The sequence below is a fragment of the Phragmites australis genome, chromosome 2 (genome assembly GCF_958298935.1).
Source record: "Phragmites australis chromosome 2, lpPhrAust1.1, whole genome shotgun sequence".
In the NCBI taxonomy this organism is placed as follows: Eukaryota; Viridiplantae; Streptophyta; class Magnoliopsida; order Poales; family Poaceae; genus Phragmites; species Phragmites australis.
The window spans coordinates 8,711,493-8,726,968 of record NC_084922.1 but is presented as its reverse complement, the minus strand read 5'-3'; the positions used below and the strand labels follow the sequence as shown (position 1 = coordinate 8,726,968).

General features: G+C 42.8%; 1 protein-coding gene and 1 long non-coding RNA gene across 2 annotated transcripts; both read left to right on the top strand.

Annotated features, from left to right (window-relative positions):
* Nucleotides 1-4,759: 4,759 nt before the first annotated feature.
* Nucleotides 4,760-5,345, top strand: LOC133909828 (uncharacterized). The gene is made up of 3 exons (XR_009908443.1): nucleotides 4,760-4,841; nucleotides 4,939-5,012; nucleotides 5,199-5,345. It is a non-coding gene; the product is annotated as an uncharacterized LOC133909828 (long non-coding RNA).
* A 2,394-nt stretch (nucleotides 5,346-7,739) lies between these two features.
* Nucleotides 7,740-14,791, top strand: LOC133898267 (uncharacterized). Its single transcript, XM_062338897.1, has 13 exons — nucleotides 7,740-8,012; nucleotides 9,247-9,421; nucleotides 9,673-9,756; nucleotides 10,703-10,944; nucleotides 11,030-11,273; nucleotides 11,451-11,530; nucleotides 11,641-11,725; nucleotides 12,525-12,656; nucleotides 12,751-12,864; nucleotides 13,310-13,354; nucleotides 13,825-13,906; nucleotides 14,103-14,153; nucleotides 14,244-14,791. Exons 1-13 carry the CDS (start codon nucleotides 7,807-7,809, stop codon nucleotides 14,330-14,332), a joined length of 1,629 nt encoding a protein of 542 aa, XP_062194881.1. The 5' UTR covers nucleotides 7,740-7,806; the 3' UTR covers nucleotides 14,333-14,791.
* The last annotated feature ends 685 nt before the right edge of the window (nucleotides 14,792-15,476 follow it).

The window sequence follows — 15,476 nt, the reverse complement described above, 5'->3', positions numbered from 1 at the left end:
TGACTAAAGGATGTTTGGAAATTTGGATTGTAATCTGTTGTATCATAACTACCTTAACGTAGTTTGATTCGTTTTCTAATTAGTTTTTGTAAATCATGTATTGGCCAATTTGACCGTGTAATCACCCGGCCTCATCGGCCTTTATAATAGATGTGCGCCCTGCTCTGCGTGTGCGGCGCTTGCGCAAGTCTTGTCCCGAGTCCAACTCTCTTCACGTATGAAAAAGTCCTACCGGAAATACATACTGCAAAAGGGAAATAACATCATCACCTCCACGAGCATAATAAGCTTATAATTACCGTACAAATGACTTATATAACATCTTAAATCGCAAGTGATGTGATTTGAGCTGTAGCCATCACCAGAGCAGGGAAAAACATATATAAAAATGATAGACATCACCACCCCTCCGAACCTTATCTAAATCTGATGGGTGCTTGGAATAATTTTTGTGGACGATGCTGGACTTCTACTACCTACCAGACCGGGCGGATGAACTTTTATCGATTCATCTTGGGCCCTAATAAAATTTAATGGGTTGGTTTGGGCCTCACTTTCTTACATAACCATGGGCCTGAGATTCGGCTAGTGATATATTTTATCCGATAAAAAACTTTATTATCTCTTATCGTTAGAACGAGTTCATTTTTGATCTCTATATAATTAAGATGTATACAACTTAAAAAATAAAAAAATAACAAAAAAACGGATTCCTCGTCTAAATGGGGAAAATTGAAACATGTGACATTATGGTGATAAACTCATAATCCGAAGCCATACCTCCATCTAGTGATGTGGCCCACACATTTTCCTCGAAATAAAATGTTTTTTTAGAAAGGAGAATTCTATTAATTTAGAAGCAGTACATCCCTAGGGTTTTACAAACAATACCATGAGAGAAACAAAAATTACAAGTAAAGACGCACATGTCTTGTTCTTCTTCTCCGGTTGCCTCTGCCATAACTAAACGTCGAGACCGAAGCCTTGTACTTCTCCCTGTCCGTGCTGAGAACTCGTAAACATTTTGATGCCGCAAGAGTCAGCACCTCAAACAACCAAGATGCATATGAACCGATGAACTACACGGCCAACACCTCGCCGGAGTGAGAGGGAGGTCAAATCCAGAGCTACCACCTTCTAACAAAATGTAGCCCATGCATTTATGCGCTCCCTCATCGTGGGCTAGATAGAGATGGACTGTATGACTCTGTTTTGACATTACAAGCCCAAACCAAAGCATTTTGTACTTGATTTCGGTCCAGGCATTTTCTATGGCCGTATTCAGAGTCCAAACCAAAGCTACTGCCATTGCGCCTCTCGTGCGTCTAAACTCATACTTTACATTTTGTTTCATTTGCCTTCCTCGCAGTTAAAGGAAAAAAGGTTCATTGGCCTTTGTACTATAAGAAGGTTTCATTTGCGCAACCGAGCCTTACCATTACGCCATCGCAAATCATCACCTCCTTTCCTGTACGCACCACCGAGTGGGCAACAGCTAATGCCCATCAACGTCCCGGTTCACCAGCAAGTCACACTACTGCAAATGTATCTGAATCCGACCGTGACAGCACAGCTCGCTCCTCCTCAACCGGGACGCAAATCGCCTGCACCGCTGCACGCACAATAGTAGTAGGTGCACCGAGTACCGTATCCATATTGTAATTATAGGGGTGCAAATCGGTAAACTTAAGATATCTACGTCTCTTTTTATTTTAACTAATAACATTATTTTAAAAAATTAATGTAATTGATTAAACTAATAAGAATCTAGATTAATTAATTTGCACCCTACGCAATCAGGGGACGCGCCGCTTTCAACTTTGAGCCGATCTGACCGTCCATCTTCTGATCACCACGTCGGTCGACCCGGTCGCCACGACACACCCACATGGATCACGCCTGCCTGCCTGCCAGAGAAGGGCGAAAAGGCATAAAAAAGTATCATCAGAACCAGTCTAGTTTCACAGTTGGATGGGTCGATCGGAATCCAAGGGGGAGGAGAGAGGAGGCTGCAGGCAGATGAGATGGGCATTGAAAATTCCTCGTGCCATAGCCTGGCATCTGAGCTGGGCACGCGCACAGCTGCAGGGCAGAAGCAGAAGCAGAGCGGCAGACGGATCCGCCCGGGCTGTCGCACCAGCCTGGCCGCCCCGTTATTTTTCCGCCACGCCCCTGCCGCCCGCCTGAGGCTCGGCTCACCTGCAGATCTCGGCGCCGCTCCAGCCACGAGAGACAAGTGGCTGTTTGGTTTGTTTTTCCCAACGGACTAAGCTAAAATTTGACCAAAGAAATCAGAGCCGTGTCAAATTTTAGCCGTTAAAATGATATTTAGTTGAGATCAAGTTAAAATTTGACTAACTAAAAATTTTGACGGATGATTCATCCACTAAAATTTGCCTAGAAGCGCTATGAAAATTTTTGGCCAATCTAATCTTTCAAAACATAAATAAATTTTAACCTCAATCAAACAAAAACTAAATTTTCAAAGTATAACTAAAATTTAGCTTGACTCTCTTTTTAGCCATAACCAAACAGCCCCAAATATTCTCCTCCTCCTCCGTCGCTGAACCAGAACAGCGAAACACAACAGCAACAAGCCCCTCCTCTCCCCGTGGTGCCACTCAATGGCATGGACGGAGAGCTAGCAGCGATTGGACGGATAGGGACGACTAGTCTGACCCATGGATGCGGCGACACCGGCATTGGATTCGTCCGAGGCCTGCGGGCGTTGTCGAAGAGAACAACTACTGTATACTGTATCGAGTGCTACGTGCGCCGATGCCATTTGCAGTGCTACGTGCACCGATGCCAATTTGCAGTGCTACGAAACACCTGCGGCAAGACCTGCTCCAGCTGGTACTATTATATACTATATCGAGTACGATATTTGGCTTCATTATTCGGTTTCTTGTGCCGGTTCATAGTCGAAAACGCAACGAAACCATTCGGAAATTTCTTGCAAATCCCCTGCTCTTGACTTGTTTTTACGGCAGAGCTTAGGAGAAAGAAAAAGCTGATGGATGTATTTGGGCCAGGACCAGCAAATTAACCTGGCACTTGCTGCGTGCAAATCAAAGAAAGCTGACACGCCATGCATCCGACGAGGCGGACACTTCAGAGTTCGGACTTGAAGGCAACACGACAGGACGAGCTTACGTGAGTACCGGTATTTTATTTGAATCCATACATAAATAGTATTCGTTAATTGTTAGAGAATGAATTTAATATAATTAGTTCATTTTTGGGTTAAACCACACCCCCTTCCATTTTATAGCTTGCTTCTTCATGGTGTCTAGGGATGAAAACGGAACGGGAAAATCCCGTCCCGTCCCGATGCCGTATCCCGATTGTTCCCTCTCGTTTTCGTTTTTTCGGGATTTATTCGGAAACGGGATGAAAACGGTATAGGTCGTGCGAAAACGGTACCGAAAACGGTTTGATATATTTTCGTCCGTTTTGTTATTTTCCCGTTTTTATTCGGGATATTACCGTTTTTGTCCCGTTTTTTCTTCGCGGGATAAGGCCTGAATACATGAAGGCCCATCTACTTTTATTATCCATCGTAGCCCACGAAGGCCCATGCTGTCATCCACTCATCCAGGGTTCGGGGTTCCAGCGCCACAGCGCCAGCGGCCAGCTCCCAATCCCAGGCTCCCAGCCGCCAGCCGCCGCCCGCCAGCCGCCAGCCACGCCGCCCGCTCGGCCGCTCGCCCGCTCCACGGCTCCACGCTCCAGCATTCAGCGGCTCAACGCACCTGCGCACAGCGGCACAGCGCACGCGGCAGTCGGCACGCCTCCACTGCGCCTGCGCGTCTGCTGCTGTGCGTGCTCCTTCCGCTCCAATCGCCAGGCCGCCAGTACCCAACCGGTGGCTGCCACGCCGGTGCCTGCCACGCCGCCCGCTCCAGCGCACCTGCGCTGCTGCGCACGCGTCCGGCCTCCACTGCAGGGTAGCAGCGCCCGACAGAAGCAATTGCTGCCCGCTCCAGCGTGAAATGATGCTTGCACTCCATTGAATCAAGTTGAGACAGCGGGGATTTTGAGAAAATTGCAGTGGTATTTCTATGTCAGAATGGAATATGGCTATAACTATTTTTCAGTGCTTGATGAAATTCTATGATCTTACTGAACTTCTCTCTGGTACTTTATATCCAACTGCAAATATGTTTTATAAAGGTTTCTGTGAGATAAAAGAATTGCTTGGTAAATGGAAAGTTAGTGAAAGTTTCATTATTAGTGAAATGGCAACTGCTATGGATACAAAGTTTGAGAAATATTGGAACAAGTCTAGTACTGCTCTTGCAGTGGCATGCTTCCTTGATCCTAGGTAAAAAAAAAGCTTGTAGAATTTTACATGAGAAAGTTCTATGGTGGTTTGTATCAAGTTCACCTTGAAGAGTTTGTTAGTGTTGTAAAGAATGTGTATCAATTTTACGCTAGTTCTGCACCTATATCATCAAAAGGAAAGAGTAATGTGAATGAACCTACAAACCTAGTAGATGAGCTCATGGGAAATAGAAATGATGAACTAGAAAGCTTCTTATATGATGATTGTGGCCCTGATAGAGATGGCCTAAGTGAGTTGGACAAATACATGGCAGAGCCACTTTTGAAGCAGAGCTAATTTGACATTTTAGCATATTGGAAGAACCATACAGAAGATTATCCTATTCTTTCACAAATTGCCCGTGATATGATGGCCATACAAGTGTCAACGGTTGCTTCAGAGTCTGCCTTTAGTGCTGGTGGCCGTGTTATTGATCCTTATCGCAGCCGTCTTGATCCTGAGATGGTACAAGCATTAATTTGCACCAAAGATTGGGTAGCTGCAGGAAGAAAAGGTGATAATTTAAATAGTTTGCCATTTATAATTGTGCATTAATTAGTTATTTTCTTTGTCATTGCATATGATGTATGTGTCTTTGTTTGATTTTTTAGATTCCAAGAAATTTTCTTCCATTGTGGATGATCTCGAGGTTCTAGAGACCATTTCTAATAAACTGATGCATGAGGTACTTACCATACTTATGCTATCCTCTCATGGTACAAGGCTGGAGGTGCATAGAATCTCTTGGTCATTTTGATACATAGATGTCCGAAGCTGATCACACACTCGCTCTCTAGCTATGCTCTTTTTTTTTGTTCTTCATGTACAGCCTGACTAACATGTCCTTTTTTCATGCATTGTAAAATTATAGGAGAAAGAAGAAGAAATAGCAAGTGATCCAGATGTGATGAATGATTATGAGCAGCTGTAGGCCGAGAGTGATTGAAGAATGTTTATGTTCATGTTTTATTGTCCTATTATTGTCATATGTTGACGTTGTGGTGGACTAGTGGTTCGATGTTATTATGTTAAGACTTTGTATGGTTGTATGGATATTTGTACTATCGTTCACTTATATATCTATTTGAGACTTATTGTTTGTGTGGTTAAATATATACATGTCATCGTTATGTTATATCACATGTTATCTCACTAAGCATGGATGATGTATTTATTGTAGTCATGTTAAACTTATACATGTTGACACATCTTGATGATTTTGTGGGTTTTTGTTTTCGTTGTGTTTTTCGAATCCCGACCGATACCGCCATTTTTCCTATCGGATTAGTTCGTTTTCGACCATCTGATTATGTCCCGACCGTTTCCGTTCCCGTCTATCCCGTTTTCGTTTTCGTCCGGCTGAGAAAATGTGAAAACGAAAATGGTTAGAGGGTTTTCCCGACCGTTCCCGTCCGTTTTCATCCCTAATGGTGTCTTGTCCGAGCCACAGCATACCATCCGGCTCGATCGAGTCAATTCATTCAATGCGTGAAGCGGCCATAAAGCTGCTGCCCCGTTCAACAACGACCTCGACCGACACGACAACTCACCATCGAGCGCTCTCTCTCTCGCCGTACCTGACCCATAAGTACGCGCGTCGTCGGCGAACTCCCGGCCGGCCGGGCCGACCTGAGCATAGTCCCTGGACCGTGTCTATTGGGTGGGTTTGATACACGATATTATAGGCACAAATTAAATATGAAGGTAGATGGGTCGATTTGGCACGATACGGTTAGCCGGATCGTATATGGGTCGATGTCTCGGTATTATGGATCGGTACGGTATGACCCGATCTAGTCAGGCCGGTACGGATATAGCCTGCCTCGACCACCCCGCCTATCCACGTGCCGCCCTGCCCTCACGCCGTTCCGCCTACCCGCTGCCCCCGTGCTACCTTGCGTCGCCAGCCCCTTGTCATCCGACCGCATCACCCTCGCCTCGACCGGTCACCTCGCCCTTGCCCCCGCACCACCCCATCCCCGCCTCAGCCTTGGCCACCTTGCGCCGCTTTGTCTGACTACCTCGCGCTCGCCCTGGTCGTCCGCCCTTGCACCGCCCTGCCCCGACTGGCCGCACCATCCTACCCCCGCCACCGGTCGCATCACCCCCGCTCCGTTCGGCCACGCCATCGCTCTGCCGCCCAACCACCCTGCCCAGCACGACCCGTCATACCGCAGCCGTGCCTGAACTGACCAAGGTCGTGCGTCAAGAACGCGAGCCGTGCCGTAAGCCGAAAATGTGGCACAAAAGCTGACACAGCAAGCCCATAAAACTCACCAGACCTATCAAATCGTACCTAACCGATCCTGTATCAGGCTAACCCGATAGGGTCATTTGGTCATCTTTGGACTTGAGTCTGACCTAGTGTGGATGGTCGTGTCCTCGTGCATGCCAGATTTAGCAAGGCCAAAAGAGGGACAAAGATAGCATGCATAATTAGTGAACCATGCTTGTAACCATTACAGTACTTTCCTATTCTGTAAGAATATTGTACCATTATTTGCTTACTGATCAGGGGTTCCATCATGTGATAATGATAGCAGCAACCACACCCGAAGGTTTTATATGATGGTTCACTACTTCCCCACTCACCAAAAGAAAAACGAATCACAAATATTTTTCTACTGGCCGATGGGCACGCATGTGCTGTGTTGGACACATGACTAATGCTGAGGGAGGGCCACGCCACGTGGACCGTGCCCGATGAACACCGGAAATTAACCCTTTGATCTCATGATTAAGCTCAACGCAGTCATACGCTATTTCAATCTTCTATAGCTGAAGTGTTAACTCGTGAAGACTGTTGATATCTTCTTGAGTGCATGCTACCGTACTGGAAATGGGAAAACAGATCAGTGTGTTTATCCATCTGAAAACTCCGAAGCACGCCTCCTGATCGAGCCTGGCCTTTTTCTAGGTGCATACAGCTATACACCATGCGACATGACAGAAGAGATCGCTCAACGCAAGCAAGGACGAAATAGAAAAAGTGAGAGAAAAAGAAGAAGCTCGAGCTGTATCCTTGCGCACCTGTCTCCAGCGTCCGTCTTGTACCAAGCTAACCCTTCGCCATTTAGTATAACCCCGCCCGCCTCTTAGAGGTGTTCGGCAGGGATTCAGGATCCACGATGGATCTGAATGGAGCTCTATTAAATTGGGTGATTTTACGATTTTATAGAATAGCATGATTCATATATCTTTTTACTTCTTATGAAATTTTTATAGAATAGTCAAAAAGTTATTTCAAATATATGAATCTGTGAAGTGGAGCCTTCCAAACAGCTCCAGTCTACCACCAAAAACTATCCCGAACCGGCGCTGTATATATACCCGGCCCGCGCGCACAGCGACAAGCGCCGGCATAGGAGAGCACCGTGCCCCAGAAACCAAAAAGGAGAACAGAAAAAAAGAGGAGGCGCGAGGGAGGGAGAGAGGGGGACAGCGAAGACTGCGAGAGGTGTAGTAGGGGGTGGGTGGGGATGGAGAGCGAGACGGCGGCGGCGCCCGCAGCGGCGATGGGCGGCGGCGTCGCGGCCGAGCCGCTCGCGGCTGTGGCGGAGGAGGGGGAAGGGGAGGCCGAGTCGATGGGGTCCACCCTCACCATGGAGCGCGTCGCCGCCGCGAAGAAGTTCATCGAGAACCACTACCGCGCGCAGACGAAGAACATCCAGGATCGCAAGGAGAGGTACCTTCTGATCCGACCCCCTGGCCTCGGTTCCGGGCTCCAATTATAGCTGCTGCCGCGTGGGCTTGGGCTAGATCTCGCGCACCGCGAGCTCGATCGAGGGAGTCTGAGCTGGGTTGGGCGTGGTTCGAGCTTGCGCCACTAGAGCTTGCCCCTTCGAGCTGCTAGATTTGGGTGCAAAATTTAGGGTGGGTGCTTGTGGAATGCGGGGCAGCGAGACGTCTGTACTCTAGTACAAGTAGCTTGCTGGCCATGATCTCAGAATTTCTAGCGTAGTGTGATGTAGGATGTTCTAGTGTACTACGATGTAGTATACTGCTGGAGTCTCTCGTACTGTTCACCTCGGTCTGCAATTTGAGGTCGTAGTGGCATGGTTTAGCTGTGATGGATAGTTCAGGGATTGGGAGGAGCTGGTTCTAGTAGTTGTTTCTAAATACTTAGTGTCTGCTCAATGCATCAGGCAAAAACTGTTCAATTCGCTGGTGTGGAGTTGTCTTTTTGGCGTGAGGAGCCATTGTGCTGAGCTTGTATCGCTACCTACTGTTTGACTAACTGGGTAACGTTTCTTGGAATGTTGTTGTCAAGAAGCTTGTTAGAGGATAAGTGCGCCAAAAACAACGTGGCAATGCTGCAATTGCATTTGCCCTAGAGGTGGTAAAGTGGTGCATAATTTTGTCGCATATGCTCCTTTTGTTTCCCATTGTTGATGTGCTAGTTATAAATCGAAATTATTTTTGTTGGTTTTAAATCACAATCAGATGTATAACTAGAGCATTTTATGTGGGGAGCTTTGAGCTGTGAGTGGACTATTGGACGTTCTTATGGTCTTTTCGTGAAGAGATGGTGAGCGATGATGTACTTTAGAATAGTTGCACCTATTCGATTAATCATGCTAGTAGTTTACCTTATGAGGAGTTATCAGTATACATCATAACATTTCCAGCTTTGGCTTGCTTTGTTTCGACCAAGGGAAGAAACATGAACCCCTGTTCCCCTTTTTGTGAAAGGGAAACAATGAAAATAAGCTCATTCCTCTGAACATTTAATGGTTGTATATTAAAGTAGAGTCCTTTTTCTATATAATACATCAGATGCTGGTCATATGTGCATCACGAGCACATATTTGGTATTACAATTTATTCTAAGCGGATTGATTTCTTTAACCCTGAAATCGTAACCTTTGTTTGAAGAAGCTGCACCTTTTATCCCTATCTTATCACTTCATATATTGCAGGCGCTTTAAATTGGAGAGACAGCTAGCTTCTTCTCAAGTTCCCAAGGAGCAGCAAATCAATTTAATAAAAGATCTGGAGAGAAAGGAAACTGAATACATGCGACTTAAAAGGCACAAAATTTGTGTGGATGACTTCGAGCTGCTCACCATTATTGGGAGAGGCGCTTTTGGAGAGGTCTGCAAATTGAGTTTTGATATATGCACTTCCATATTTATCATGATTTATGGACCTACGATAGTGGTGGTGGTGGTGGTGCATGTAGTTACTTGCAGTAGTTTTCTGTGTCGTAAATGCTTATACTCTAGGGAAAGCAAGACATATTTTATCTCTATGAGAAATGGCAAGTTTGATTGCATTGCAACTGTTGCTGTTGCCTTTAAACTCCTTTCTACTGATTTTGTTGCTGTTTGTAATGTATTTGACAGGTTCAACTGTGTCGAGAGAAGACGTCTGGCAACATTTATGCAATGAAAAAACTAAAGAAGTCTGATATGGTTGTCAGGGGCCAAGTAAGATTACTTTCATTTTTGGCTACTTCAGGTTTCTGCTTTATAGTTATAATGGCTGCATTGACAATTTTATGTTTCATATCCTAGATAGAAGATGCCTTACTATTCTGAGTTTTTTCTTTTTTCATTCAGTATACTTTCCTTCTATCTAGGATAACCAATAGACAGTGAAATGATGAATAGTGAAATAAATAATGCGACCATTTAGGCTAGTCATCTGCAACACCCACATCCTGTTCGCCCCCATAGTTTTTCATACCACAGGCATTGTTATATTTTAACTGTTTGAGCTACATTTGTTGATATCAATCGTAAAGTGAAAAATGTGTGAGAAAATTAGCCAATTAGAAAATCCAAAACCTGTGTATCATGAACTTAAAATTACAAGGGTGAATTTGCAAAGCTTGATTGTTGTTACGGGCTTAGGGTTGGTAGCCAGCCCAGCTCAAGCTAGGGGGTGGCTAACTGCCGCCCTAGGGCATCTGCGTCACCGCACCTCCTCGCCGGCCCCGCTGGTAGTTGTGAGGTTACTTCGTCGTCAAATTAGGAGAGTCCGTTAGATAGGCAAGTTATCTTTAAATATGGAAGTCTATCTCTAGAGTTAGGAAGAGTCTAGAACCTTCATGTTGGGAAGAGTCTAGAATCTTCATGCTACAAATATAAGGCCATGGTCTCATGATAATTAAGAAAGAAGTATCAGGAGAAACTCTAAAGCCTTCAATCTCTCTCTCTCTCTCTCTGGAAATGGTCCCTTTCAGGAAATGCTGTTTACAGTTAAAGCCCCCGCTGTCTTGTTTGCTGATGAAAGTTCCCCTTTTTTTTACCAGAATTACTCTGGTATTTTCAAGACCATTTAACGACTTCAGTTCTTGACCATAATTTTTTTTCTTTGCTGTTTATTATTGTGGAGTTGGAGTTAATGAGTTTCATTAATCTCTATGTTTAGGTGGAGCATGTTAGAGCTGAAAGAAACTTGCTGGCTGAAGTTGCTAGTCACTGCATTGTGAAGCTTTACTATTCTTTCCAAGACGCGGAGTACCTTTACCTTATTATGGAGTACCTCCCTGGTGGTGATATCATGACCCTTCTCATGAGAGAGGATACCTTAACAGAACATGTGGCTCGATTCTACATTGCTGAGACAATCCTTGCTATTGAATCCATTCATAAACATAACTACATCCACAGGTTATGTATCTTTGTTTAAAAACATCTGATGTATATTAGTTCTACGTTTTGCTTATTTATATATTTGGTTTGTTATTGTTTACAGAGATATTAAGCCTGATAACCTGCTTCTAGACAAGAATGGTCACATGAAGCTGTCAGATTTTGGGCTGTGCAAGCCAATCGATTGTTCAAAGCTCTCAACCTTGAATGAAGATGAACCGATGGGTGATGACAACCTGAGGGAATCAATGGATGTTGATAGTTCTTTGTTTAATACAGCGAATGGCAGAAGATGGAGAAGTCAACATGAACAGCTTCAGCACTGGCAGATGAACAGGAGAAAATTGGTATACCTGTTTTACATTTTACATACGGGCGTCATATCAATCCTGTATAATTTTTCTTTTGCTTGCATAATATCTTGCACAGACCCTTGTCAGAAAATATAGTATCATGGGTGTACGTTATAGAACCTCAGTGTTTCTTGGCAGCTTTTCTCACTTCAGATTTATGTTGACACACAGGCATTCTCAACTGTTGGGACGCCAGACTACATTGCTCCAGAGGTTCTGCTAAAGAAGGGATATGGAATGGAATGCGATTGGTATACTATATTGGAATCATGTTTTCCATTATGGGAGTTAATGTTGAGAAACTTATTTGTGTCTTGAATTTAACAACTAGTATTTTATTGTACTCTGTTTTTTTGCAAAGGTGGTCCCTAGGTGCAATCATGTATGAGATGCTTGTTGGGTATCCACCGTTTTATGCTGATGATCCAATAACCACATGCCGAAAGGTTTGTTTTTGCTCAGTACATTTTGCTACATTTGACCAATAAAGACTACCAGTATTGATTTGGAGTCAGTTGTCTTGTTTTTAACTTATTAGTAGTTCACTGAGTGTTTCTTTGGCTTAGCTTAAGCTTAGGTTTGTCACCAAAATAAGGCTAAGTTAGCACTGAAAACTGCTTTATTTCTTTGCTTATTTTTTAAGCTCAAGCTGCAACCTGCAAGCTGAGGGCCTAATGACTGCAGATTGCTTCTTATACACTTAGTCTACCCTACAGTTTATGGAGATTGTATAATAAGTTAGCTTCAAGCTGGGTCATGACAAACCTAAGCTGGGGATAACAAGTCTCATTTATTTTGCATGTTATTGCCTTTATGATAATTTATTGATCAAGATGCAAGTCTTAGCTGACTAAATTGTTTTTCTGCGGTTTCTTTAAAACTTGTAATGAATGCAAGACAGAGTTTTGGATAGATACATACTAGTACAGTACTGTATCATTCTAGTAAAATAGTCTCCTGAGTTCGTAGTAAAGCTTTGCATCATTCTGCCAAACACGAAAAATTATGTGTAGATCCAATAGCTTATGATTGAAGGGGCAAAATTGTTTCGATCTCAATATTTCATAATCTGATATGACTCATGAAAAAAGAAAGAAAGGGGTTCTTGTTTGTTGTCAACCATTTTAGGGATATAGAATGCATTCAACAATCTTGCATATACAACCTCCTGAAACCATTATATGCTCGTGCTGCCCCCTTTTTCTTTAAGTGCTTCACTGATATTTGTTTTTTTCATTATTCTAGATTGTGCACTGGAGAAACCATTTGAAATTTCCTGAGGATGCAAGGTTGTCTAATGAAGCAAGGGATCTCATTTGCCGGTTACTATGTGATGTTGACCACAGGATTGGCTGTGCAGGAGCAGATCAAATAAAGGTAGCATCCCTGACACAAAAGAAATAATGTAACTTATATTCTTGTTTAGTCCATTTTTTTGCTGTGTTTACTAGATGATCTGTTTTACCGTTAGGCCCATCCTTGGTTCCAAGGAGTTGCATGGGATAAACTCTATGAAATGGAAGCAGCATTTAAGCCTCAAGTAAATGATGAACTGGATACACAGAATTTCATGAAGTTTGAGGAAGTAAGTGAATCCCTTTGCACTTAGTTTTTTTTTCTGCTCTGCAATTCTTTAAGTTGTAGACCTTGTCAATCTTGAACCAACAGTTCATTGAATCAGTTCACTCTTAGTTGTTTCCTGCTCTGCGGTTTGTCAAACTGTAAACCTTGTCCATCTCCAGCCGACAATTCAGTGCTGCCTTTGGAATTATGGGATAGCAAGATAATCATTGACCGAGTCCACTGGCATTATTTGATTAATTTTCTTGCTCTTTCTTCCAACTAAAAGGAACATTGATACGTTTTCATGTATGAGCTATGTGCATAGCTATGTTCTTGTTTCAAATTTGCTCAATAAAGTCAGGATGACTAGTTTCCTGCTTCTGAGCTTTGCACTATTGTTGATTTCTCATATGTTTTATTTTGTCGTATGAATTGCATTCCTCCAACTTATTGATTCTCTGTTGCAGTTGGAAAATGCTTCAGCCAGAACCGGTTCTGGGCCCTCAAGAAAGGTATGCATTTACATTGACGTTCGCAAACTAGTGTAAGACCACAACACTTCTTATATTTTTCTGAGTTTATGTTCCATTGAGTTATGATTATCTCGCGCTACTATATATGTTGGTACAAACTGTCATAAGAAGAATTATACTCTATTGAGGGTTACTATATTCTTACTTATGTCTAATAGAAGTACAGAGCAATAGAGCGTACTATTACTATCACGTAACTTCTTTTTGACGTGGTGTTTCAATGATCACTTAGCTACTTCATCAGTTTGCTATGCACATGTATTAGTGGTAGACTCTGCTACTTACCAAGGTCATAGCAGCTGCTATTTAGCACAGTGTTTCCAATTGTGGTTCAAAGTTCGAACCACCTGCTCATATAAGTAGAATTTATGTTCATCTTACCGATATACATATATGTTACCCTTTGCACTCTTAAGTTCTCATGTAATTTTTGTGAAACAAATTTACAGACAATGCTGAATTCCAAAGATCTCAGCTTTGTGGGGTATACATACAAAAACTTTGATGCTGTGAAAGGAGTAAAACGTTCAGGTTTGTCTCTTCTCATGACATCGTTACTCAAACAATCATAGGTGTGTTGAAATCTCCAAGCATAATCATTTTTTAGGAAGCTTAAAATGTCCATTAAAAATACCAATATCTATAATATGTCAGTTTATACGAGGTGTGTTCATAACATATAGATGAACATTAATATTGTTACTTCTGAAACTATAAATGCATGCAGATCTGCAAAGGAATTCATCTTTAACAAGGCCCTCCATTGGCTCTATATTCGGTAACATATTTTTTGCCAGTGATATGTAACCTTTGTTGTGATCACAACCTTCATCTGTACTTATTTTATTCGGAATATTTCCATTCTTAGGTCCAGCAGACATGGATTCGCCTATAGAAACAAACATAAGGGACACACATATGCACACGGTTTCTTCTGGTGATCCAATGATTCCCTAACCTGCGGCACTGCATGATTTTCGACCTAAAGCAGCATGCAAATGCTTAAATGATGTGGCTTTATTTGTACAACATTCTCGTTTTTAGTCTGGTTTATGCTCTGTTAATCGTCTATGAGCATTTTTGTAGAAATCCAACAAAGCTTATAGTTTTAAATTAACATGAAAAGGACTTCAACAAGAAGCTCATGGACATGGGGGCAAGTTTTGAAGAAATTGCACCTGACGGCTGGTTGCCTAAGTTGGCAGAGCAAATTGTGTCCTTCCCTTGTGATAGTTCTTAATTCATTAATGTTTTATTATGGAAAGAAAATAAGATGGTGTTCTTATGGCAGGAATTTCCATGTCTGAGCTCTTGTTACTGGTGGTGTTTGATATATATCAGGATTTCTTATTTTTGAAGTAAAAATTCTCATAGCAGAGCTGTTATAACTATGTACTAAGAATTTTTCTTTTCCCAGTCTTGGCTCTTGATATAGGAATGTTTGATTTTTATAGTAGTCTATAATCTCTTTGATTTACAGAACTTGACATATATTTTGGTGGAGAATAATTTTTGTTCCCCAATGTAGATAAGTTACGAATTTTATTCATCATATCAGGCTTTGAATATGTTAGATTTCTATCTCCCCTAACCAACTAATCAACCCCTCCATGGGATATCCAAATCGACAGAGAAGAGATTCAAGGTAGGCAGGGGACCTTGAGGTTGGTGTGTGTCGACTGTGCCTAGGAGCGTCGACGCAACGTGCAGTGCCCACCTAGTCCAAGATGATTGGTGCCCACCTAGCATGGTGAGCAGCCCAAAGTCATCGAGTGTATGCAGTTGATGTTAGGATCCGTTTATTCTTATATGGGCATACAAAGTTATTGAATGAGTGACACTTAGTCATGTCATGCCACAAATATCAAGATCTTAGAAAGTTTTTGTGAAATATCTCTATCTAGATAATTCTAATTTGTATCATAGCAAAATAGTTTTAGTAGGTTTCTAACTAATATCTTGGCTTATGCATATGTGAGAGAATTCTAAAAGTTTGCCTTAAACTTTTCAACAAAGTCCTTAGGTTAGAGTCCGGGGGCCTTAGCTGATGGAGGTAGGCTTGGATAACAAGCAAACTTGACTTGTTTAGGTTCAGCTTGCT

What these genes read in the sequence shown, in the direction of transcription:
- LOC133898267 (XM_062338897.1), top strand. Translation starts at nt 7,807, where the DNA reads ATGGAGAGCGAGACGGCGGCGGCGCCCGCAGCGGCGATGGGCGGCGGC. An exon ending in AAACATAACTACATCCACAG is followed by an intron (nt 10,945 to 11,029) that starts GTTATGTATCTT and finishes TATTGTTTACAG; the next exon opens with AGATATTAAGCCTGATAACC. An exon ending in AGATGAACAGGAGAAAATTG is followed by an intron (nt 11,274 to 11,450) that starts GTATACCTGTTT and finishes GTTGACACACAG; the next exon opens with GCATTCTCAACTGTTGGGAC.